The sequence below is a fragment of the Cuculus canorus genome, chromosome 3, assembly GCF_017976375.1.
Source record: "Cuculus canorus isolate bCucCan1 chromosome 3, bCucCan1.pri, whole genome shotgun sequence".
Taxonomy (NCBI): Eukaryota; Metazoa; Chordata; class Aves; order Cuculiformes; family Cuculidae; genus Cuculus; species Cuculus canorus.
The window spans coordinates 14,477,365-14,501,331 of NC_071403.1; the positions used below are offsets into that span (position 1 = coordinate 14,477,365).

Here is a 23,967-nt window from a genome sequence, read left to right on the forward strand (position 1 = left end):
TCAGATACTGTAGGTTCCTCTTTACTGCCATAGTCCAGAGATAGTTCTGGGGATTTTTGAGGTTATATGTCTGATTTTCAAAACTGTGACATGTACAAAGGCTTTCCTTTTTGTCAAAAACTATTAATTTGATGTACAAATAATATCTGAGAGATCAGAGTTGGTGGCAGACACATCATTCAATCTTTCCTGGGTTGTGAGGTTGCAGCAGTTTCATTTGTGGAAAAGCAATAGAAGAAACAATATGGTGGCAAACAGGAAGGGAGAATAAATTCTTATCTTTGATTGCTTGCAGGTTTACAGAATCCTGCAAGGATTCTGGGTTCAAGGATTTGACACTGCATGATTACATAGTTGAAATTGAGACATCTATAGTACACAGCACAGTTCGGTCGCAATTCCAGATTGCTATCTTTAATATGGATATAGAAGTAAAAATTCTGCTTCTCACTGTAGAAGTCAGAGTTCAGTGAGCATCTCAGTCAGAACATCATGCCTATACTTATCTTATTTTTCAGTGTAAATTTGAAGTCACAATTCACTTCCAAAATCAAATGTATGGAAAAATTTATGGCCTTGTATCTCTTCCAGTATTGAGGGTAACAAAGAGTTCGGCAGCAGTAATGTTTCATGTAACTTCTAAATCTTCCTAATGTCCCCAAATATATATAATATATAAGCACGGTCTTTCTGCAACCATGTAATCACAGTAAAATACATCGAATCGCATTTCCTAATTCCATGGTGATGTCTCAGAACATGCCTTTCTTGTTCTGGTGTGCTTCAATGATGCTCTGCCAAGCTCTGACTTACCCATCAATTTCAGTAACTTTTGCCTATTTGACTTTAGGAAAATGGTAAAGCCAAATTAGTTTTTTTTATATCTTCAGACTCCATGGGAAGTGTGCGATTGCCACTCTTTTATTAGTTAGTTTCCATCAGATTGAATTATTTCTCCCCGAGGAAGTAGCAGTCTGTTTGGTTAATTAAAATCATGGTTCTGTTTCTCATTTTTTGAAGTTCAATACCTCAAGGGAACTACCTTTACTGGTAAGGAGATCTGTCAGGATTTTACAGAATAATCTTATACATGTAGGAAAGCTTGGCACATTTGCCATTCTCTGCACTCCTACAGAGCAGATGCATCTTGCTGGAGAAGACTTTGCTGTCGGAATGCAAATCATGACCTACCTCATTTAAATGCTTTGTCAGAACGCTTCAAAATATGATTACATAGGGGCCAAATGATACCACCCTCAGGGTGTGCATCCTCAAAGTAGCTGTGGCATAATCAATCAATATCAAAATCAATATCAATCACCAGGCTGGTGTCTAACTTTTTATGCAATTACATTACAGTGTGGTAATTCTTAAGCTTTTAATAATTGTTCGTCAGCATAGCCTGCCACTGGGACTTAGGAATCAGCCATTGCTCCCAGCTAGAGACGCAAGCATCGTACATATTCAAAAAAGTGACCTTCCTGGAGAATAACCCTCCTGGAGGCTCTTGTTTTGAAGTTGTCTATGGTCTCTGCTGCCCTGCTCCAAATGTATTAAGAGAAATTATGCAGAATTTTGCATTAGTGAAGAAAAGCTGCCTTTAGTCTTCATCGATTGTGGCTGTGAGGTTCCATGTTCTTACCATGTTCTGGTGATGCAACAAAAGCATGGTTCATGCGTAGTGATTTTTCCTTCTTCTTACTTATTGTCCCCCCAAAAATGCTTTTAAACTCATTCAATACATATTTATATCTGTGAAGACCTAATATTATTGTCATAAAGATCATTATTTGTAAACCAACACTCATCTATACCACCACGAGAATTGTGCTTCTGTGGAAACAGAAATACTTTTAAGTTTCAGCTTTGTAACAAGATCAGTTGACCTTCTAGCCATAGTCAGGAGTTCCCTTACTTGTGAGAGCTATTATTTATAAGAGTTGAACTACACTGCTTCCACAAATCTGTTTCTCTGTTCTTGAAATTCTTTCAGAAAGGTGTATGTATAAGTATAAACTTGCAATGCCAATAAAGCTAGGATGTTAGTCTTTTGGAGAATTCTGGCATTCCTTGACTTCACTTTCTGTACTCTAAATTAAAAATCTAGCTCTTTATTCACGCTAGGAGCTTTTTCTACATCAAAACCTGTACTTTGAGTTAATGGAAAGGGTTCTAAAATGTTGCAGAGCGAAAATACTGCTCATACTGGAAGGGATTAGTATTAAAGTTGATATGGATGTCACCTCTGCCTTCTCTGACAGACTGATTCACTCAAGAGAAGTTGTCAGTTTTCGAAACTCAAGAACTTAAAAACTGACTGTTTCTCCTCTGTGCCTGAGAAAAAAAGATATAGTGAAATTGCAGAAAATAATTTATAAAATTAATCCTTTTACATGTTCTTTGAATACGTGTATGTAAACAAAGCATTAGTTAAATTTAAATGACCTTCTGATGCATGTTTTTCCATCTAGGGTCCTTCTGGATTAAAAGGAATTCTGGATTCATTGAACAAGCATTATAATGAGGTATGGAGGTTGGATATAGTGTCTGTATGTCTAGGGTTTTGGCTAAGTATGTATCTAAGGTAGAAATGACCACAGTTTTGATCCCCGTGAACCGCTTTCCAGATTTGTCCAAAAGGTAGGTCCTCCCCTTTCTCTTTTCTGCAACCCTATATAGGCTCAGTACAAGCTCCAGTCACATACCTCCTGTGTCATCTGTCTTGCTGCCATATGTCTTGCTTCCCATCCATCTTCTATTCACATATTTTTGCCTGGTATAACTCAAAAAGGAGGTGGGTGGACCACTTAACTTTTAGCACAAAGCACCAGCTCGCCATTTCCAAAGCTAATTGCTCTAAACCATACTTGATAGTTCTTCTTTCTTGGCTTACTCTGTCATGATCGTAAGAGTCGAATAGAAAGACAAGGAGGCATAATTTTAAAAGATCTGCTAGCAATCCATGAGAATTGCCCTTATGTTTTTATTACAGACTAATAAAAATATTGTCTCAGTTATAGAACCTTCTGCAGCTACAGGAACTTAATAGAAAAAAGAAGTTAAAATTGCGGAAGACAATGTTATACGTGAAAGAGCTTTTAAATTCATACCACACATATTTTCAAATCGTTTAAGCAGTGTTAGTATCTGCCATTGTTAAGCATCGTGATTCCAAGGTTGTGCAAGTTTTCTTAATTGGTGCCAAAGTGAACCGATCTGAATAGAAAATCTTATTTCATTCAAAGACTGATGAAGCACTATTACAGGAGTATTTGCTTAATGCAGATGTTACTGTGTGCTTCCTGCCTTAAGCCATGCAGGTCAAACCTGGAAGACATCCATCTCTTTTGGTACTGAAATGTATAGCTATAAAGAACAGGTGAATTCAGGGTAGTTTTCTCTTGTAACAGACACTGATGAGTACCAAATTCTTCTTTTGAGTAGAGACTCAGGAGCAAAATTGCTGTCAAACATATCTTTCCAGTTGCTTTTACCACTGAAGTGATTTCTCTGATATTTTTTGGTATTTAATCCAGTCCAAATCAATGTATCACTTAGAACACACATTAGGAATTCAGCATAGTTTTTCATGCTGTCCTGGACAGGGAAATTTTCATACCTGGAAATTCCGTTTCTGGTTTGGGTCTGCCATTTCATGTGTATGTGTTGAAGTTTGCTATATTTTGATTTTATAGCTTTTGTTTCCTTTCCAGTTTCTTCTTCCGGCCAAAGACAGATTTCATTTTCACAGGAAACAGCCTTGTTTCCTCTATCAATACCATATTTATTATAACTGGTTCCCTGCCTTAGACTGTTAATCTTTTTTACCCCAAAGGTCCCTTTAAGGTTAACTGTGAAGTAGGAAACAAACAGTGGTAATCTTCAGGAACTGGTAAACATCTGTCTACAAAAACCATGTTTCTTATTGTAAGGCTTTAAGATTTGCTAAGTTGTCTTATATTTCCTAATTAATAATATTCTCGAAAAATGTAGACCAGGTGCTCTGTGTCTATAAATCAATCATAAAAAAAAAAAAAACCAAACCCTGCAGCTTACCAACTTTCTTCTTCCTTTGGCTGTCTAGTTTGAAGATCTTAATAACTCTGTCATGAGCGGTTAACTGTTTAACAAGGAAATGCTGTTTTGTTTTAGGTGAAAGGGGAGATGGCTTTCTGATTCAAGTAGCAGCTTTTAAATATGCAACCTTTCTGTAACTACCTATTCAGATCTTCCTAGAGAAAACGTAAATTTCCAATTGCTACAGCAAACGTATTATTTTCTATAGATTTTACTATGGGAATGGTGTAATTCCATCAACGACAAAGCAAAGGCATCAAAGATGTCATCAAAGACAAGGACAGCTTGTCTGCTTTGCCTTTGATTATTCATTTAGGCACTAGTAACTTCCTTTTTCCCCCCATTATTATGTAGTATAAGTGCTGATTATCTTTGATGCTTGGTACCTCCAAGATACACTCTCTAAACATTCCAGTATATAATTTACAATGTGCCTTGATTAGTTGCATTTGTAAGATGATATTTCAGTGATATTCTGAGATTTTTTTGAGATTCCTTAACCACAGAGAACAGTCTTGTCATTTTCCAGCAGTGAAATGCATGTTCTCAAGGGTCTCACAAGATCTTCTTTCAGTTTTGTTTTTTAAAGTATTTCAATTGTGAGCACCGTTTTGTTGCTATAGAGATTTTAACATTTTATTTTTGAGGATACAAGGATGGCCTTTATGCATTGGTGTTCCTGGGATTATAAGAAGCTGCTACCAAGAAATGGGGAGAATAGTGAGAGAGATATTAAGATCCATAGAATTAATTTTTTTTTCTACAGTTTCACTGTTTCTTAACAGATTATTTTCGGTTCTTCTGATTGCTGTATAGTGTCAGTGAGTAGTTGCAACCACACCATGTATTTATGTAATTTGTTGCAACCAAGCTTGTTCTTGTTCGGTATCAATTGCCATATCGTGTAAGGAGGCTGGAGTGCAAGTCTTTAAAAGCATAATTTACTTGATCCATGTTTGCAGTGAAAAAGTATGCTGTAAATACAATTGCTGATTGCAGCAGCAAGTTGTGCTGAATGACAAACCAAGATTAGCAGTTTTTCTTTAATAAAGGTGAGGGGGGACCTGCTGAGAATAAGTGGCAGCATTGATCCTTAATGGGCTGGGAGGCAGTGCTGGAGAGTTTCTTCCCTCATTATTCTTTTTTGTACTTGTCCTTACAAGCATGTGACTATTTTTATATCCATTCTTGTTACATCTTTTGTGTTTTCAGCTTAAATGAGATGCTTTGCATGTGTTCAATACATGTATTTTGTTCTCTTCATTATGCCAAGTAAATGACTCTGCCCTGCTCTGTAACTTACATTCCTCCAGTGACTGGTAATTGATGCCTCATGATTTGTACACTCTTCGGTCTCTATTATCATCCTTTGCCTCATCTTTCAAGGCCTCCGTTTGTCATCTTTTTTGCTTACTAGTTTTCTATACGTAGGAAGGTCACCTCAGTCAAACCTGCTTCTAAACAACTTTTGAAAAGGCAGATCAGTTTAATCTAAAATGTTCTCCAACACATAAAAATTAAAGCACAACACAAAGTAGTTGAAACTACATCACAATCTGCTCAGGAAATGTCTGAAAATCATTATAATTCATAATAATTACAGATAATTCTTGTATAATTCACTATTACTTTTGCAAGATTTTTTCTTTGGCTTATTTTACTTACACTTTGTTGTAAAAGAGCAAATGACCTATAATTATGCAAAGAGCTTAAAAGTAGTTATTCAGTCTAATACCCATTTTTCCTCCGTGTATGCAAAAGAAATGCAAAACTTAGAATAAATCATAACTTACAGTATACTACTAATAACAGACAACTAGATTGTTCTCAGTCAAGTGAAAGTCAGCTACTCGGCAATACTCAAGTTCCCTTTCCTTTCTCTCTCTTGCTCTGGAACTGATTTTGATAATTAAGGTACTAACAGTGTTACAAAGCTTAAATGCTGAAAGAGATCCTTCAGGAGATTAACATTTATGAAATAATGATGAATTTTGTTCAGGTCATATTCAGTTATTAACTTCTGAAATATTAACAGGGTGTAGATGGCACTTTCATTCATAACGATGTTTTCTCATTTGGGAGATACGGAAGTTGGAACATAGTAAGGGGAAATGACTTGCTCGGGGTTCTTATTCAGACCAGTGACTCGAGTCCAGACTTAAGCTCATTTTTCAGGGTTATTTGTTATGTTGCTTTTCCCTTGTCATCAAAATAATACATGTACCACTTAGGTAGCTGGAGCCTGGCTTTGTGAAGAAGAAACAATTGGCTTTGTGTTTTATTGAGTCTTTTCCTTGTACAGAAGAGTAAATAGATGCAGTGCAGTATTACCTGAGCAAGTGTACAACCTGAACACCTGGTCCTTAAATCTGTCTGTTTTCTGTGAGGAGCCTATTGATCATATTCTTTAACTCTCTTTCTGTCTCACCACAGTAGTAGACTTAAATTAGCTCTATTCTACATTTCATGCTGCTCAAAAGTAAAAAAGCTTGTGGTTTTGTCACAGGAGAGAAGTGATTCTTTATTCTTTTCTAACAAACCTGAGAATGTACTGTAATGATGAGCGTAGAATGTTCTTTGCATTGAGTTAAAAAAAAAAAAAAATCACAGATTTACATAGCAGTATTCAACACAGACATTTCCATTTTATGGTTTTGTTCATCTTTTGCTGGTCTGACTGAAGTATGAATGCATGACAAAGGATGTGTTGCTGCAATACATTACTTAGATATACTGCATAGGCATTTAGTATCCCTTTCTAGTAGTAAATTAGGAGTTCTGAATTTACATACTGGTAAATTACATGAAATTGCTATAGTAAATAAATTGTTACTGTAAATAATTGGTGGCGTATTCTGTTCTTTGATCTTTGTGGTGATATTTCTTCCCAGAGTGATACAAGACTACTAGGATTACTTGGGACCCCAGGACCCAAAGGCCAGAAGGGAGACATTGTAAGTATTTGGATAAATTTGAAAAAATTTGCCTATGAAACCTCCCTTTGCCACCCTTAACACAATATCTCTTGATTTGCTGTATCATAATGGTCTTTAAAAGAATAGATTTTAGATATGGCTCTCTGATCTGTGTAGTCCGATATCCAACTCCTCATGCCATCCTGCACGTGCAGCGCCATTTACCTCTAATATATGATAACCAGAAAGGAAAAATGCAGCAAGAATTATGTGTTGTTTCTGTAACACTGTCTGAGGAGCAGTCAAATGAGCTGGCCTGCCAGTTAGGGAGAAACGACTCTAAAAATATTGTAATTCAGAAAATATTTCTAATAATAAATTATGACTATTTAAAGCAGTTTCTCTGTAATGATGGAGTTTGTTATGCCAAAAATACTTATAGTTAGTTTCTAAAAAATGAGTAGGTCAAAATCTGAATGCATACCATATGAAAGTACATTGCTTATAGACTCTGTCCTGTTTAAACAGTGAAATAAATTTTTAACAACCGGATGTGTTTTAAACTTAGAAGAAAAGAGACCAGTGTCCTGGATATGTCACAGGTTTGACATTTTTTTATTGAGAAGGCTACAGATCTGCTATGGAAAACAGTCATTTAAGTTAATCCGCAGATGTTTAAATCTCAGATTTCCATTGCAATGTTAAGATTTTGTGCACTACACACAACAAAGTACAGTTGAAGGAGAGGGAGAATTTATTTGCATTTGTTAAAATATAAAAAAAAATTAAATATATTCTTTTTAAAAGGGTCAAAAAGGAGAATTGGGAATGACTGGCACAAAAGGAGAAAAGGTAAATTAATTTCTTACTTATGTGTTTACACATGGTACTAGAAGGTGGTTGAATGTACTGATTTATGAATCAAATCTTTGGAAATATCCTCAGGATCAAGAAAACTTCTTTGGGCATAGGAAAAGCTATCAGTCTCTGAATGTCCTTAGTAATTTACTCAAGCTCTTCCTTGAGAGACTATTTATGTATGCAAGTAAATTACCCTGTTTCAATAGCTAACAAAGTCCTTAACTTTCAATACATTCAGACTTTTACTGAACATAAATTTAAAATAATGTTTTTATAAGGTTATGACCAGCGATTGCCTCACTAATTAGACACCATTCATACTTCTTCAAGTTATCTTCAATGTCTATATGATAAAAAACCAGGATAAACTTCCTACCTTAGTATATTTTCATTTAAGCTTTAATTTTCCAGAAAGGTTTGGCAGGGAGGCATGTTGCTGGGGAATAGGTGTGTACTGTGTTTTTCGAGGAACAGGTAGGTGATGTACCCAGTTTTTCATCTACTCAAAACCAGACGTTTTGTTGCTCAGCTGTTAAATTTCCAGTTGGTTTCTTTGGTCATATCCGTTTGTATAAACAGATTTTATGCAGACAGAAATGTTTTTTACTCTGTCGATATGACCGATACATGATTTTGTGTGTTATAAAGCACTTGCATTTGAGAATTTGTCAGATACATATGCATATTCTCTCTTTTTAATTCATATTCCTGACCCTCCTTTGTGCTTCTGCTTGAAAGGATCACACATGTTGTGGTCTTGTCATTAAATCAACATCATCCCTCAAGTAAACTTTTCTAATCTGTATACTTATAGTTTATATAGGTAAAAAAAACAAAAAAAAAACAAAAAAAACCCCCACATTTTTCAAGGACTCTTCACCAAAACCAAATGTTTACCATTTGAAACAAATCTGTGTTGAACTTTTCCCTTTGTTTCCATAGGGAGAGCCTTCTGAAAAGGGGGACAAGGGTGATCCAGTAAGTATAGTGACATTTTGAACTGATTATATAAGTAATTTACATTAGATGTGATTTTCGTATTATATACATGCTGTAATTCTTTTCTTTGTACACATTCATTAGATTCAGTGATTATGTAGAATAGGACATATTCTCCTCTTGTCATACATGCATCAAGTTCATGCAGACTATAAATAAAAAGCGGACATGCAGTGGTTTTCAGTGTTTTTGTAGTTGATACTGAGTTTAGAGAAGACACTATTTTTGTTCCCTGAAGATTGGTTCATTCTTTCAGCTATATCACAGAATTATATCTGAGCTGAACTGTATTATTTTAATTGTTTTACGAGTTTCCAGAGTGACATTTAACATCAGGCAGTTTTCTTATAGTTGTTCTCTGTGCGCATCATTTTTTTGTTATTTTGGGGGTTATTTTCAGAACACTCATTCTGTAAGAGCCTGCTCATATGTGTTGCTTATTTTTAATTAACTATTGTCCTCTTATGACATTTAACAAAAGCTAGTTATGTTGTTTAATAAACAGCTGAAGGTTGCTCAGATACTTTTGATTAACGTATTATAATAACCAAAACAAGGCACACTGTAATAATGTGTGGGTTTGGAGATGAATACCATGTCAATAGAAGACATTTAGTGGTGAAGAATAGGCTTTAAACTGGAGAAACTCTTAAGCAAAAGTGGTGTTGACAGTTTTTCTTTAAAACACCAGGAAAACCTGCAAACAGAATTAGTTTGGAAGAGGAATGCCTTTCAGAGTTTGTGCAATACATCAGAAATTCTTTAAGGCTTTCTCAATATTTGTTAAATTTGCAAACTGTATTATAGTGTTTTAAGGTAGCAAATTAAACTTTTAGTTGATCTTAGTTAAGGTTTTAACTTTTCATTGTTGTACCTTCTGTTTTCAGGGAGAAGTTGGTATGGAGGGATCAAAAGGAAATAAGGTATTTTTTGACTTGAACACATTATTTGCATCTCTATTGTACATGCCTGAAACTGGGAGACGTAACAGTGAATACGGATTTTTTCATTTTCTCAAACAATATCTGTAGGGTGAAACAGGAGACCCTGGACCACCTGGTCTTAGTGGAAGTCCAGGATCAAAGGTAGGTGAAAGATATTTTTGTGTTATTAGCATCCATTTCATTCTGTGCTGTTGTATAACAAGGACTCTGAGTGCTGTCAGTTCTTTCGCTAGTATTAAAGGCCAGAGAATGCAATTAGTTTGTATCAAAATTTTGTACATGGATCATGGCTATTTCGGTTCATAAAATTCTTGTTGATCTCGACATCACTCAGCAAGAAATATTTATGTCAAGATCAAATGTTATTTGGTTACTCAAGAACTCGAGCACCCATTTTGCAGTTACAAATCCATTGGTAGCTGGGTGTATTCTCTGTCCATCAGTGATGCAAGGAGTAATCACTGCCACTACAGTAGCGGTTCCTATGTTTAATCCTATGAGACTGCAGGTAACATCAAAGTAGTCATTGCCTTGCTTTGAAGAAAATAACTGAAGCACAAACGTTCTTGGGAATCTGTCATGATCCCTTGAGTTGTATCTAATAAAGGTAGAATTGGAAACTGTGAAGATGTAATCTTCACCCAACACTATTCGTGTTGGATATGATAGTACTCAAGTTCCTTAGATCATCAAAAGAAGTCCCTGGAGGAGTAGTTGCAGTTATAAGTTCCACGAAAGTGTTGTCTAAAAAAATATTCTCCACTCTAACTCCTTAGACTGTTCTTTGGAGGTTAATGTTCTTCCTTGGTGGGAGCTACAGAAATCATTGTTGTTACTGCAGTGGAAATCTAGGTCACCTTCACACCATATACCTTCCAGAAGAGATTCATATGGATCCAAAGGATCATTTAAGTTTGCACCAAGTCATCCTTCTATCTCTACATCTCAATCCTCTTTTGTTTCAGTGCTTTGAAGTCCTCCTAATGAGATCTGTTCCAAAAAGTGAAGGAACACCTACCACATAGTTAAAAAAATCACCTCTAGATCTTTTTTCTTTCCAGTGGCTTTGAATTTACTTGTATTTGCTTTGTATACGTACTGTGGATTTTGGTCCTATCAGTCCAAAAAGATTTATTGGACTAAACATTAGCTTAAGGGAGAATGAGCAAAGTCTATATATCTTACTATATGTAGAAGATAGCTCTTAATGCCAGATGTTTTAATCTACTTATATAGATTTCTACTTTATGATTTCCACCAAATTGCAACAGGTATGTTGACTTCTAACGCAAGTGTGTACTGTGTCATTTCACAGGGACTGCAAGGACCTCCAGGACCCGTGGGGCCAAGGGGACTGCCAGGAGAAGTTGTACGTATTGTGCAGTTTCACCAAGCTTTAGAACTGTGGTGTGTGAACAGTTAGCCAGTGAAGCAATGCCTCGGAAGTTACCATATGTGTGTCTTTTGTGGGTGGCACTATAGCAATCAGTTGTGTTGGGGGGACACATGGTAGCAACTGATGTGTTGGGATTGCCAAATCAGTGAGGGGATCCCAGCAGAGTGAGATGCACCTGTAGTTATTATGCTTTTGGGTGCCCCACTCTTAGGTCTCCCAGCTGGTTTGAGTTGGTCAAAGTGATGAGGTCCTCCTTCATGGCGTGTTTAGTGTGCCTGTAACTGTTATGCTGCTGAGCAACAGACTGATGGGTCTGCTGGTTGATTGGGACCCCTTATAGTGGTAGGGACCACCTCCAAGACCCAGCACGCCTGTAACCTTGTGCATTAGGGCAAGAAGTGCGTGGGTGAAACTTCACTCCAGTCTGAATACTCTAGGAAACAAATTATTAGGCACCTTTATACTGAGTTTGAAAGTTTCCTCGGCACTTGGCTTAAGACTGTAATATAGCAGAAGGCCTTTTCTGAGGAGGTGGCTGCCTGGCTTCTTTCCAAATTATGGCACAATCCCTTTATAGGTGTGTATTTATGTGCTGCCTAATGCCCCATGTAAGCTGAAATTAACTTTCAGTCCACAACAGTGGTGGTATTGTGTAACCTAACAAGTGATACCCACCCTCCCTCCCTGGTTCTCCACCCTCCTCTCCTCCATAAATGATAAAATGGTTTTTAAGTAGCATTTTGGAAGTTTGAGTGGTTAGATCCAAGAAGTGGATCAAGAAAAGCAGGCATTGGAGAGCTTGACGTTAGCCTAGCATTTAGCCATTCACCTGAAAAGAAAAACCTACGTTTTTGATCTTTGCTCTGTGGGCTGTTTTTCATCTTATTTCTACAAAATCTTAATTTGAAGAGACTTTGAAGTCATATACTTTATTAATATTGAAATACAGTTCTGAGTTGTACACTGCTGGCAGACATTTTATTGCTGACCTGTTAAAAGTGTTTGGGATATAAGCAATCTGATAGCTGGAGTACAGCACCTTCAGCGCCTGGCAGGATGTAGTGATTTTATATTGTGTTACTTATTGACTATTTCTTTATACCTTATTTTCTTACTCAGCTCAGGCACACTTTTTTTTAAATTGTGTCTAATTTTTTCAAAATGCGTCTAATTTACCTATCTTCTATAAATATATATATATAAAAATATATATAAATATATAAAAATATATATAAATATATATAAATATAAATATATATAAATATATATAAATATATATAAATATATATAAATATATATAAAAATAGAAGATAGATAGCTATTGCCTTTTCTACTGTGCTTCTATTTATATAGAGATCCCAAATGTTGCTGTGAAAGATGACAACACAAGCAAACCAGAAATGCAGTATTTTGTTATTATCCCATCTAACTTCATAATTGCTGCTTTCAAAACTGCTGTTCTGCTGGATCATTGATCAAGTGATGATGAACAGACAAATATATATAAAATAAACGAAGATCCTAGTTATAGATTATCTTGAAGACTCATATTTGTAAGCAATAGTATATAGAAATGTATCTTTAAATATATTGTAGAAAAAATGTATGTAGTTCCAGTCTCATTGTTTTGCTTTATCTTCTGAAAGTGAAACTTTATGGATTAGCGTATGTAATAATTTGCCTTATGCAGCATGATGAAAATTAGGAAAGATAGAAAATTGCTTTACTTTCATTTATGTCATCAAAGAGTTTGTACTTGGTACTGCCTATCTTGAAAAAATTATTGATTTTTCAAGATTTGGAATTATTTTGAAATTAAATAAACAAATCTGTGTCTCTGACATTCTGCCCTGACAGGATCCAGAAAATAGTTTTGATTACTACATTTCAGCTTAAAGACAAACAATTCTTATATTTGATTAAAGAAGCATTCATTAACTTGTGCCCATTAACATTTTGTGTCAGTACTAATGCACGATAAATAATCCAGTGTAAACTCATTCACATCTATAATTTTAGATGATCTTTAAGGGAATAGCTATTAAAATGTGCAGTTATATTTTTGTTAATTCCAGGGTTTACCAGGAGAGCACGGGCAACCGGGATACCCAGGGATTAAGGGAGACAAGGTATGCTTCGAGTGTTTTTAATTAAGCTTGATATAGAATCATAGAACCATGGAATAGTTAGGGTTGGAAGGAACCTTAAAGACCATCTAGTTCCAAACCCCCTGCCATGGGCAGGGACATCCCACTAGATGTTAGAGGAAATGTTAGAGAGTATTAGATTGTCACCTCTGAAGTAACCTTCTATCCTTCTACCCATCCATCAAGTGGATGAGGTGCTGAGGGACATGGTTTAGGGATTGTCAGGAATGGTTGGACTCGATGACCCAGTGGGTCCTTTCCAACCTTGTGATTCTATGATTCTGTAGCACATCTGTGTGGCTGCTTTATGAATTGGTTTTAAAATGTACAAGCAGCAACACCCTGTCTGCTCCTCAGAGATGCTGCAGGCCAATTTGGCAACCTAGTTGCTCTTAAGAGTCATAATTTAAGTAATGTTTCCAGGAGGTTCATGGGGCTCTTATATTAAATCTGCAAGAGACACTGCGTGTGTTCAAGAAATAGAGGTATGAACAGGAATACAGTGAAGACCAGGGCTTTAGCGCTAGGCATAGATAAGTGGAAAAAGATAGTTTGAAACTTACTGTGAATTAATTGGCAGAGTTCAATGAACAACTGTGTATCGGGGCCTGAGGACCAAGAAGTGTAGATCAGATGCATTGGTTGCAAGCATGGAATCAGAGAATGCTACTTACTATTAGTGGTTTGGGTGGTCCGTGCTTCCTTTTCCTTCGTAACTTTTTGAAGGAAATTGTGGGTGGTTTTTACTTCTCTATTTCTTCTCATAGTACTTGCACTTTTTAGGATAAAATTCTCACATTTCAATGAGTGATTCAGATTTATCTTTTAGGGGGAGCCTGGTGGGATTACGGGACCACCTGGACTTCCAGGTCCAAAAGGTGATGTGGGGCCTCCTGGACTGAGTTTGCCTGGAAGACCTGTAAGTCCATAATCTGAAAAGGTTTTTATGACTTCATTTCTTGTAGGGACAACTGTTAAAGAATTTTTATTGTGCAATGAAAGAGGTCTGAACAAGTCTTTGTTTTTTTTATGTAATTTCAAAATTGAAATATATGTTATAGAGGTGTTGTAGACTAAAAATATAGTCTAGAAATAGTGCAAGGCTCATGCACGCTCCTAGTGACAGTGGTATTAACAAGACAGACATATTTAAATCTGCCATAGCTTATTTATAAAGGCTGGATAGCTTTTGCAGTAAAATTCAAATAATCTTTTTCATTTTGAAATCTGGGGGTTTACCTGTTTTTTTTTTATTTTGTTTTTCTTTTTTAGGGCCCCATTGGTACTCCTGGAAACCCAGGTCCACGGGGACCAAAGGTATAAAAAAAAATTTCTGTGTTGTTTTATATTTTATTAAAAAAAAAAGGTAATATGCTAGTTTGCATTTTCAGACCTGTTGTAACTGAAAGCCTTTTACCCCTCTCAGGGAGAAAGAGGACTACCTGGTGTACAAGGAGCACCTGGGGAGATGGGGCCCCCGGGAATAGGCATACAGGGATCACCAGTAAGTATACCAGCGCCCAGAATTTGGGCTTCTCACTGTGCTTCGCTGAAAAACTGCAACAAGCAAACAAAGCATAGCAAAAAGCCATGCCATGAACTCTCTTCTGATTCAACTCCAAGCTCAGCATCTTTTCCCTTTATATTTACCCAGAAAGATCTAGTGCCAAGTGAGAAATGGAAGCCTTGGGGAACTGATTGAGTCCAGATGAGCTTCCCAGTGATGTTGTTGAGACAACTTCAGATTAACTTTGTCTATTTCTAAGCAACAGTTGTTTGCAGTTGTCAGTAAAATCCAACCTGAAAACCGATACAGGAGAAGAGGTATACTTGACATTGTCCATGATAGCATTTTGAAATCCATGCTGGAAAATTACATGTGGAAAAGGTCTGGAAGCCTTTGCATCAGCTTCTAGCTTTTGCATTTGTGATGAATGCTAATTACAGGCTTGGGTCTACTGCTTACAAATCAGAACCTTACAGTGCCAGGTACTATGCCAGGAAATAGTGAAGTCCTGATTTTACACAGCTTGCATCACCCATTCCTGTGCAGTTTAAATTCAAACATGAAGCAAGTTGATGCAGTGTATCTAGACCATTCATACTAAATAACTTGCTTGGCAAGAACTGTTTCAGTTATTCAGCTTGTTTCCCAGCTTTCTCTCTTTCTGTTGCCTTCAGATAAAGCCATCTGCAGCGTCCTCAGAGTATTCAGTAAAAAACAATGTATTATATTAATAGTGTAGATTACAGGCAGTACAGGTTATTACATGAGTTCTACTGTGGTGAATAGGGCAATCTCCTTTCAGTCCAGACCAGTACACTCAACTGATATGCTTCAGTTTATTGACAGGACTTGAGCACAGAGAGAAAATATTTGAGAAAGATGACTAGAGAGTCACACTGAGATCTTATCTAAAATAATAATCCTTAAAAATAATTTGTTCACTTTAAATATTTTCAAATCTGGATTTTAAAAAATTATCCACTTATATTTAAATAATCCAATTTGTTTTCATTCAACAGAGTATCAACTTTTCTTATGAAACTCCTGGTTAAATAGCAAGTTTCATCACAGATCATAATCCTTTAGTGTTACTTGCCCTTAAAAATGGGCCTCAGCAAAGTCTTGTAGTCTATGCTTTTGGTAGAATTGCATTTTAAACCAAAGCAAGTCTTAACTGCAAATTGCGCCAATATCCCATGTTCAATATTTTTTTATGAAGTTCATCCCAAAAAGTGTAACTACTGATTATTTGGAGTTTTCCTGCAGGGTCCTATAGGTCCAGCTGGATCAGCAGGTGTGCAGGTAGGATATGTTTTCTGTTTAATATAAAAACATTATTTTAGTTAAGAAGTTTACAGTAAAATATTCTTAAATCCTAAATGACCTTTCATCCTCTTAGGGCCCTAGGGGACCCCCAGGATTACCAGGAGCTCCAGGCACCCCTGGTATTAATGTAAGTGATGGTTCCACAAATATTCAGCCAGAAATAACGTGTCCCAGGACATGATTCAAGATCATCAAATTTTACATTTGTTTCTAGGGCACTCCAGGAAGAGATGGAAAGCCAGGACTACCAGGGCCTCCAGGTGATCCTGTATGTATACATGGAAAGCTTGTGCATTTGTTTTGGTGAAAATATCTTTAATTTAAAGGGGATAAGGTAGCCTAGCAGGTCTGGAAGTCCAGTTGATTCAATTTGCTTTTTCAGTGATTATATCCTTTAGGGTTTTGTTTTGATTTTATTTTTACTTGATTATAATGCAGTATAAATTGAACTTATGTTAATGTATTCAGGATAAAGATATTCTTCTCAGGTGTTAGTTTGTATACTAGAGTTTCTGCTAAGATGTAACTTGACATAGTGTTCCTCATTCTCAGAAGCAGTTTTGTACAATGCACGTTTTCGGGAGCATACTATGGTAATTCCTGTGAAAAGATGAAGAGAAAAGTTTGGGATTTCTGAAGCTAATTTTGCTGTGCCACGGAAAGAAGACATTAATTTTTAATGAAATTCTGAGACTAGTTTATTCCTGCTCCCGTCTGGAGTCCCAACAAGAACCTTAGAACTTCCAGAAAGCAAATTTGTCTTTAGAAACAAATGCTTACTTGGGCTTTTATGACAGCAAATGAAGCTTCTGAAGTTCCCCAAGTGACTGGTCAAATAAATAAAATATAATAATATAAATAAAATAAATACAAATCTGTAGATAATTGGAAGAAACAAATCAAATCCAGAACTTAAGAAACAATTGTTAAAATCACCTGTGATCCTGTGGGTTTGACATTTCCCAAGAGATTTTAGTCAAAGGCACAGTTTTCAAAACAACAGGGAGACACAGTGATGATAATATTTATTTGAGACATACCAAAACAAGGGAAAATAAAAATTACAAAACCTAACATTTGAATTGTATTATGTCCTTTTGCAAAATCTCTGCTCCTTATCAAGGCATGAATTTGGCTAATTAATCATATTTACTTAATTATAAGTATGAATGATCAAGTGGAAAGACAAGATGGCGTTATTTATTAAGGATCAGTCATGGACTAAATCAGATTTCTGTCTTTGAAAGGTTAACTTTTTGGGGAGAGCAGGGAAAGAATCATCTGGATGCCTTGGCTTCAATGAAACTTTGTGACTGTACTCATGATGGATTTTATAAGCAAGTAAAAAATGCTCTTGAAGTAATCGCTGTATAGTTAAAGCTTATCAAAAAAAGATGGATATGAGCGTCTTTCAGCAGATTACTGTCAAACTTGGGAAGAGAGGTCTCTCCCATGCCTGGTTCTTGTTAGTGATTTCATTTTATTAGGATAAGTAGATATAAACTCTGCAATTGGTCTGGGAAAGATTGCTAGCTTTTTGAAGATCTAATCAAAACTTAAAATTCAGAGGTAGTCTGAAGTCAACAAGATTAAAGACAGAGAATGAAGTGCTTAATAAAAAAAAATCAAATCCGTAAGTAGAATAGGTCTGGAAGGCTCAGTGCACTGTAAACTAAATGTAAATAAAAAATCTGATGCCACAATTGAACAGGCAAGTCTAAATGGTAGAGTTTACAAACAGGAGAATTATTGCCTTTTGGTCTCCTGAAATACCCTTCTCATTGGAGAGAAGATTTTTCAAGGTGTGCCCTTGCAGCAGAGAGTTAGGACCCTTTTGCACTGAAGGTTTGAGGCCTGTACCATAAAGTCATATTGCAGCTAAAATAAGAACATTAGAACAGAGAAGAGACTGTGGGAATTGCACTTGTATAGCCCAGCAGAAAGACCAACAGGTGGCATGGTAGTAGGTGCCTATCTGTAAAATGTCACAAGGAGAAGGATGAAAAGTCAGGCACGTAGGGATGTACTGGTTGTTTTTAAGGCTTGTTGCAGGTTTTTAAAAGCAGGTCGCACTGTCTGTGTGCAGTTTAACTTTGCGTAGAGGATGGAGCTTATACCTCAATTAGTTATGTCCTTAAGTGTTAGGTCACTATGTCTCAGTCTAGGAAGCTTCTTAGTGTGCTTTGAAAGGTGGTGATGCTGACATGTAAATGTTGTGCTCCTGGTTACACTTACAGTTAAATACGTTCAGCAGTGCTTCTCTTGAGCTGGTATTTGATGCCCACTGCTGTGAACTGACAGTCTTTCTGATGTTCTACAGAAGTACTTACATTTTATTTTTCAACTTCAGGATGGAAATGATTGAAACAGACTGAACAATTACAGTAGCATATTTTGCATGTGTCTGATTTTATAGTATGCCATGGGCTATTTTTGCTTTAGCAATTGCAAGAAGAAGAAGAAGAAGAAGAAGAAGTGGGCACTGGTAACTGAAGACTTCGTTTGCGAGTGAAGCTGATGATAACCAGTTCAAGCAGTTTTTACAGGGAGTCTTTAAATATGTTTAATGGCAGAACTTGGGAATCTGAGATATATTGCAGTACAGTGTAAACCTATTGGTTGAGCTTTAAATGGGTTAGCTTTATTAGCAGTAGCAGTTTAGCTGTGGCATCACAGAGTTTTGCACTACTTCTTAATGTTTAAAGGCAAGAGAAAATACTATATACTTGGCTCCTGTTGCCGTAGCTGGATTATTTCCAGTGTCTGAGCTAGTTCATTGGAGTTCGCTTTGGCACTTCCACGATTCATGCTACTGTTCACAGTAGAGTCAAGGCCCAGGAGAAAGCAGAAAGAAAGCAATTGAAGATAATCAGGGGAGAATGGTCTGTGAGAATGCCCCATCCCTGGAGGTGTTCAAGACCAGGTTGGATGGAGCCTCGGGCAGCCTGTCTTAGTGGGATGTCCCTGCTCATGGCAGGGGAGTTAGAACTAGATGATCTTTAAGGTCTCTTCCAACCCAAACTACTCTATGATTCTAACTTTCGATAGCAGTGAGTTGTTGCTGGTATGCAACAAACCCATCAATATATTATTAATATTTTTAAATGAAATTTACTGTGTTCTGGAGTCATACTGTTGTCATGGTTTAAGCAAATGCATTGAAATTGTAACAGAGAATTATATTGTTAGACTGGATAGACAGTGAAATTTAACATTTAAAACTACATTTAAAACCCAGATTTTCCTTTAGAATTTTCATTAAAAAATAGCTTCAGCTAATACGTATGTAATAAGTTAGCTATTTAACAATATAAACTTTAAAAACAATGAGAAGCCATCATCTAGTGTTGAGTAGAACATTAACTGCAACTGCCTTTTTTACTTTCAGATTGCACTGCCGCTTGTGGGGGACATGGGTGCTATACTGAAGGTAAACATTTTCAGAGATCAAGTATCTTTCTTTACTATAAGCACACTTTTTAAACCACAACATACGCTTGAAAGTTTCTGTAGGTTCAATTCTGAACTGTTTGGCTAGCCTGAAATAATTTTAAGATATTTGGTTTGCTATTAAAAAATACTCAAGAAATGGATGTGATAGGAATTTTGAAAAATAACATTTGAACAGTATGTGAGGTAGGAGCCAGCAAGTTCCTGTTCAGTATATCTAGCCAACAGTAAGCATTGCTAAAAGCATAGCCCATTCTCCACTTTAGTTTGCAGCATTGATATTGGTAATACAGTAATAGGGAAAATAATCTCGAATTTCTAAGTTAGTATTTTGAAAAATAATAAAGTTTGAAGTGATCAGCTGTATTCAAAAATGAAAAGTGTGATCAGGAGGGTTTCTGTAGGAAAAGCACACGTCATTTCTGAGGAGAGAGATTACCTAATTCTACTGTCTTTTACTAATACATGTATTTAGAGTTTATTGACGTTCTCATTCCCAAATTTGATTTCTTTTAGGTCTGTTTTAAACTTTTCCCTGATTCTTTCTGTTTGTAATCATATTTTCTTTCTCCGGTGTGTGCTCTTCTAACTCTTTGTCGATTCTCTCTCTTACTGATTCTTTGTTTCATTCTTTATTTTTCTGTGTTTTCTGATTAGTGTTTCTGTAACATTTTAATTTATCTGGAAAATGCTTCTCTAAACAAAGCAGGAATCATTTAGTTTAAAGTTACTGTAGATTTCAGGCTGGTGAGACTAATGAGTAGCTTCCACTCTACCTAGCCCTTAAAAGAAATATGGTCTGCTCAAACCTAAACACAGGTTTGTCAGAGACAAGCCAAAATGAAGGGGGTTATGAATCCTCTCAAAATGAAGTTAAACATTTGTTAATGTGGTTTGAGTAGAATGTGTAAGAGATGAGGAGGGAAACTAGGAAGGATATCTGAACAAGTATTTTGTGCAGAAGAAAGGACTGAAAAGAAGGCTTTAGGGTAGAATGATCGGATGGTCACAAAAGCAAGAAGGACGCAGGCTGCATAGATCAGACCTTCTGCCCGTGCCACAAGACGGCTATATGTCACTTTGTGTCTGTTCCTTAGGGTGATCCCGGCATAAGAGGTCCTCCAGGCATCCCTGGTAGGGAAGGGCCAAAGGTAAGTTTTGAGGAAAGTACTTTACATTACTTTTAACAAGCAACAGAGGAAAAGACCAGACTCACCTCTGACAGTCATGATTTTTTTTGTCTGATCCCTCCCCTGTAGCATCTAAGCAGCCTAAAGGTTCAAACAGTTTTTTATGGTTCAGCCCTTTTCCTGTGTCTGTTTGCCTTCCTCTCAGGAAAGTGAGCGAAACAGCCCAAGTTGAAGTGCAAGCCAGGATAGCTTTTCTGTGTCTTGTTAAAGCTGGCTCAGATTTGACTGTCCAGTAGTACATTGCCATCCTTAGGCTTATTTGAGGTGATTCAGTCATGCATCAATCCTGCAATAAGGAAGGAAGCATTGCATACCTTCTTCAAGTGTGCCGCAGCTGGACCACCCTGTGCCTTTGCACCTTGTTCCTGCGGGAGTAATGCCCCCGTTTCACTGGGACTTGAAGTTTCACTGCTGTCCATCAAATTTCTCTTTCACTGTATTTGGATTAAATGCCATGTGGATTGGCATACAGATATCCCCTATAGCTGAGCTTAATTCCATAAAAGTGTACTTTCTCCGTTTTGACAAGCTTTTAAGCTCTTTGGTGTTAATAGGGTGTCTCCATTGGGTGTTTTGGCTAGTTTGCCTACTAAGTAAAAAGTGCTTATTTCCTTTCACCCCAATGGGAGACGTATTTTAAAGGTTTCAGGTAGCATTGAGCCTTTTTTTTTTCCTGTTTTAGGCACTGTTGCTGCAAAGACTTCATGCTAACATATTAAATGTGGATCATAAAATGCCCTACAGAGCATGAAAATCATTGTTCTCTAATAGAAAGTATTTTTTTGAATGTTACATTTTTATAGGGAAGCAAAGGTGAACGTGGATTTCCTGGGCTTGCTGGAGAGAAGGGCGATGAGGTAAAATTAATTCATTTCTGTAGTGGTTGCATTCTTATCTGAACCTGAATGGAAATCTAGACCAAGAACGAAATACTCGGAATGTTATTTAGTTCTTTAAAATTGCTGAGATAGTCGTGTATTGCTATAAATAGCCCCCAGGTCTGAATTTTCAACAGGATGAAATGCTATTAATCAATTAAATAATGTCTATTTAATTTTTGTCTGAGGTTTTTTGCTCATTTCTGTATTTTAAAGCCTCACATACATTTAAATGCTAGTTTTTAAGAGTACAGGATAGACTAATAAATAGGCAAATGCCAAATATTTTCAGAAAATACTTCATGTTTTATCACATATTTGCTTTCATTGTGTTAGTTCCCCGTTAGAAATCACTTTCAAAAACATTGCATTAGGCAAATGCTCTGGTGGGAATGGTCATGGCAGCAATTACTATGAAATTGAAACTGGAAAATGTTTGAAGAGACTGAATTTAAAATATTTACAGTATTTTTCATCACGTACTGCATTCTTAGAGTTATGTTTATGTCATTATGGAGAAGGAAAAAAGCCACATGACTTGTGTTGAATCCAAAATAACTGATACAGTTTTCATTTTAAATTGAAATACTAGCAGTTAACAGTTCAAGAGCAATCTCTGTCAATAAATAAATAAATTACTAAGGAGCTTTTAAGGAAACGAATCAAGAGTAAATAAATTAAATACCCAGTGACCCTAGCCAAATGAAGGAGTTAAAATAAGCAGTCTGTTACAAAATAGTTGGTGAACACTCTGAAATTCCAGGATATTTGCCTGGCACTGTTAAATAGGTATGCTTTCCTCTCATTTGGAAGTGTTGGCTACAAGAGAATGCATGTGGAAAATATGAAAAGAATTTAGAGCTTATTGATCGAGATTTTTGTAATTCTTTATAAGCGTTTCACGTTTCATTGGCGCTAAGGCCATCATATGGTAAAAATCTTCAAACTGTAGTAGAACTGGAATTATTTTTAAAAAAATCTGTGTTTATCACCATGCTTGGCTTCCAAAAGTAAACAGTTACGTGAGGAGAAAAAAGATACAGCTGAACTGTTTGATGTATATTCCTGCTGCTGCTTTGCCCCAGAATTGAGCAGACTGTCGGACTAAAGTATCATGCTTATTTTTGCTCTTGTTTTTAGACTATCTGTAGACCTCATTATGTCTTTGCTTCTTAAAAGCAAGTGCCTGCTGAGGGCATATTTAGAACAAATACTTTAAAATAATGGGGCAGCTGTAAGCAAAGCCCAAACAGTATGTTACTAAAAAAATAAATCAGAAAGTAACACATCCTTCATGTGCCCTATAGGGTACTTCTACAGTTCAACCCCGGGAGATGGAGGCATTAGCAATACAATTTCAACAATTCAGATACTATTTAACTGCTGAAAATCAAGCGAGATATTAGAGGCAATTAAGAAGGTAGTAAGGAAAAGGCAAGATTATAATGGGCAGTTAGGGTTTTTTAAAGGACTCAAGAGTAAAGTAATTTTGGATTTTTTTTATTGATTGATTGTGGTCTCTGCTGTGTTACTAAGTTAGCTATTCACATGCTTCTTCACTGTTTGATAGATAATTACCTGCCTTAGCTCTGATATTTTCAGTGTTCAGAAGCAGCTTTTTATTACAATAGTAGGAAAATGCAAGCGAATTTATTTTCAGAAACACATATGAAAGTCAAAAAGTGACTTTTTTACACACTTGAAAAGAATGCATTTATTTTCATTTTTATGATTTTGTTAGCATGGGAATGGGAAGAGGGTTTGAGAAGCCCACCAGAAGCTCTTTGAAATACGCTCATTAGCTTCCACATGCTTTTGAATAGCCTTTAATCTTCACTGAAGCTTAGTTCCCTTCCTTTTTAAAACATAGCTTTTTTTCAGGGGAGTTTTTTTCTAACATCAGTAATAAGAATTGCAGAAAACCTTCCTTTGGCTTTATATTAATTTTCTGGGTCACTCTACCATCAGAGTAAAGTAATTAAAAACGGGCAGAGAACACATTAGCCATTGGATTGCCACTCTGAAAAGCTGCAGAGACTGGAGCAATGTCCTCTGTGCAGGAGCAAGAAAGGGAAAGTCTTTCTCAGTCTCCATATATTTCCCGATTTATTGCTGTCTGAACTTTTTCCCTTCAGGGTCTCCCTCAGAGCATCTGTTTCAGGACTTCTGGTCTCTTGTTTTCTAGACTACCCCCTTAGCAATGCCTTCTTACGCGTTGCATTTAATATGCAAAATATGCCTTTTCTGAAGTGATTCCTCTTGTTAGAGGATAAGCAC

General features: G+C 36.4%; 1 protein-coding gene across 1 annotated transcript in view; it reads left to right on the top strand.

Annotated features, from left to right (window-relative positions):
• COL19A1 (collagen type XIX alpha 1 chain) overlaps positions 1 to 23,967 on the top strand; it is a 203,633-nt gene that overhangs the window by 138,476 nt on the left and 41,190 nt on the right. The window contains exons 17-33 of the mRNA XM_054062421.1: positions 2,472 to 2,525; positions 6,969 to 7,031; positions 7,800 to 7,844; positions 8,796 to 8,831; positions 9,740 to 9,775; positions 9,884 to 9,937; positions 11,112 to 11,165; positions 13,268 to 13,321; positions 14,169 to 14,258; positions 14,612 to 14,656; positions 14,766 to 14,843; positions 16,113 to 16,148; positions 16,246 to 16,299; positions 16,387 to 16,440; positions 19,561 to 19,602; positions 20,720 to 20,773; positions 21,616 to 21,669. Coding sequence (XP_053918396.1) covers positions 2,472 to 2,525; positions 6,969 to 7,031; positions 7,800 to 7,844; positions 8,796 to 8,831; positions 9,740 to 9,775; positions 9,884 to 9,937; positions 11,112 to 11,165; positions 13,268 to 13,321; positions 14,169 to 14,258; positions 14,612 to 14,656; positions 14,766 to 14,843; positions 16,113 to 16,148; positions 16,246 to 16,299; positions 16,387 to 16,440; positions 19,561 to 19,602; positions 20,720 to 20,773; positions 21,616 to 21,669 — 903 coding nt within the window. The remainder of the gene's footprint in view (positions 1 to 2,471; positions 2,526 to 6,968; positions 7,032 to 7,799; positions 7,845 to 8,795; positions 8,832 to 9,739; positions 9,776 to 9,883; positions 9,938 to 11,111; positions 11,166 to 13,267; positions 13,322 to 14,168; positions 14,259 to 14,611; positions 14,657 to 14,765; positions 14,844 to 16,112; positions 16,149 to 16,245; positions 16,300 to 16,386; positions 16,441 to 19,560; positions 19,603 to 20,719; positions 20,774 to 21,615; positions 21,670 to 23,967) is intronic.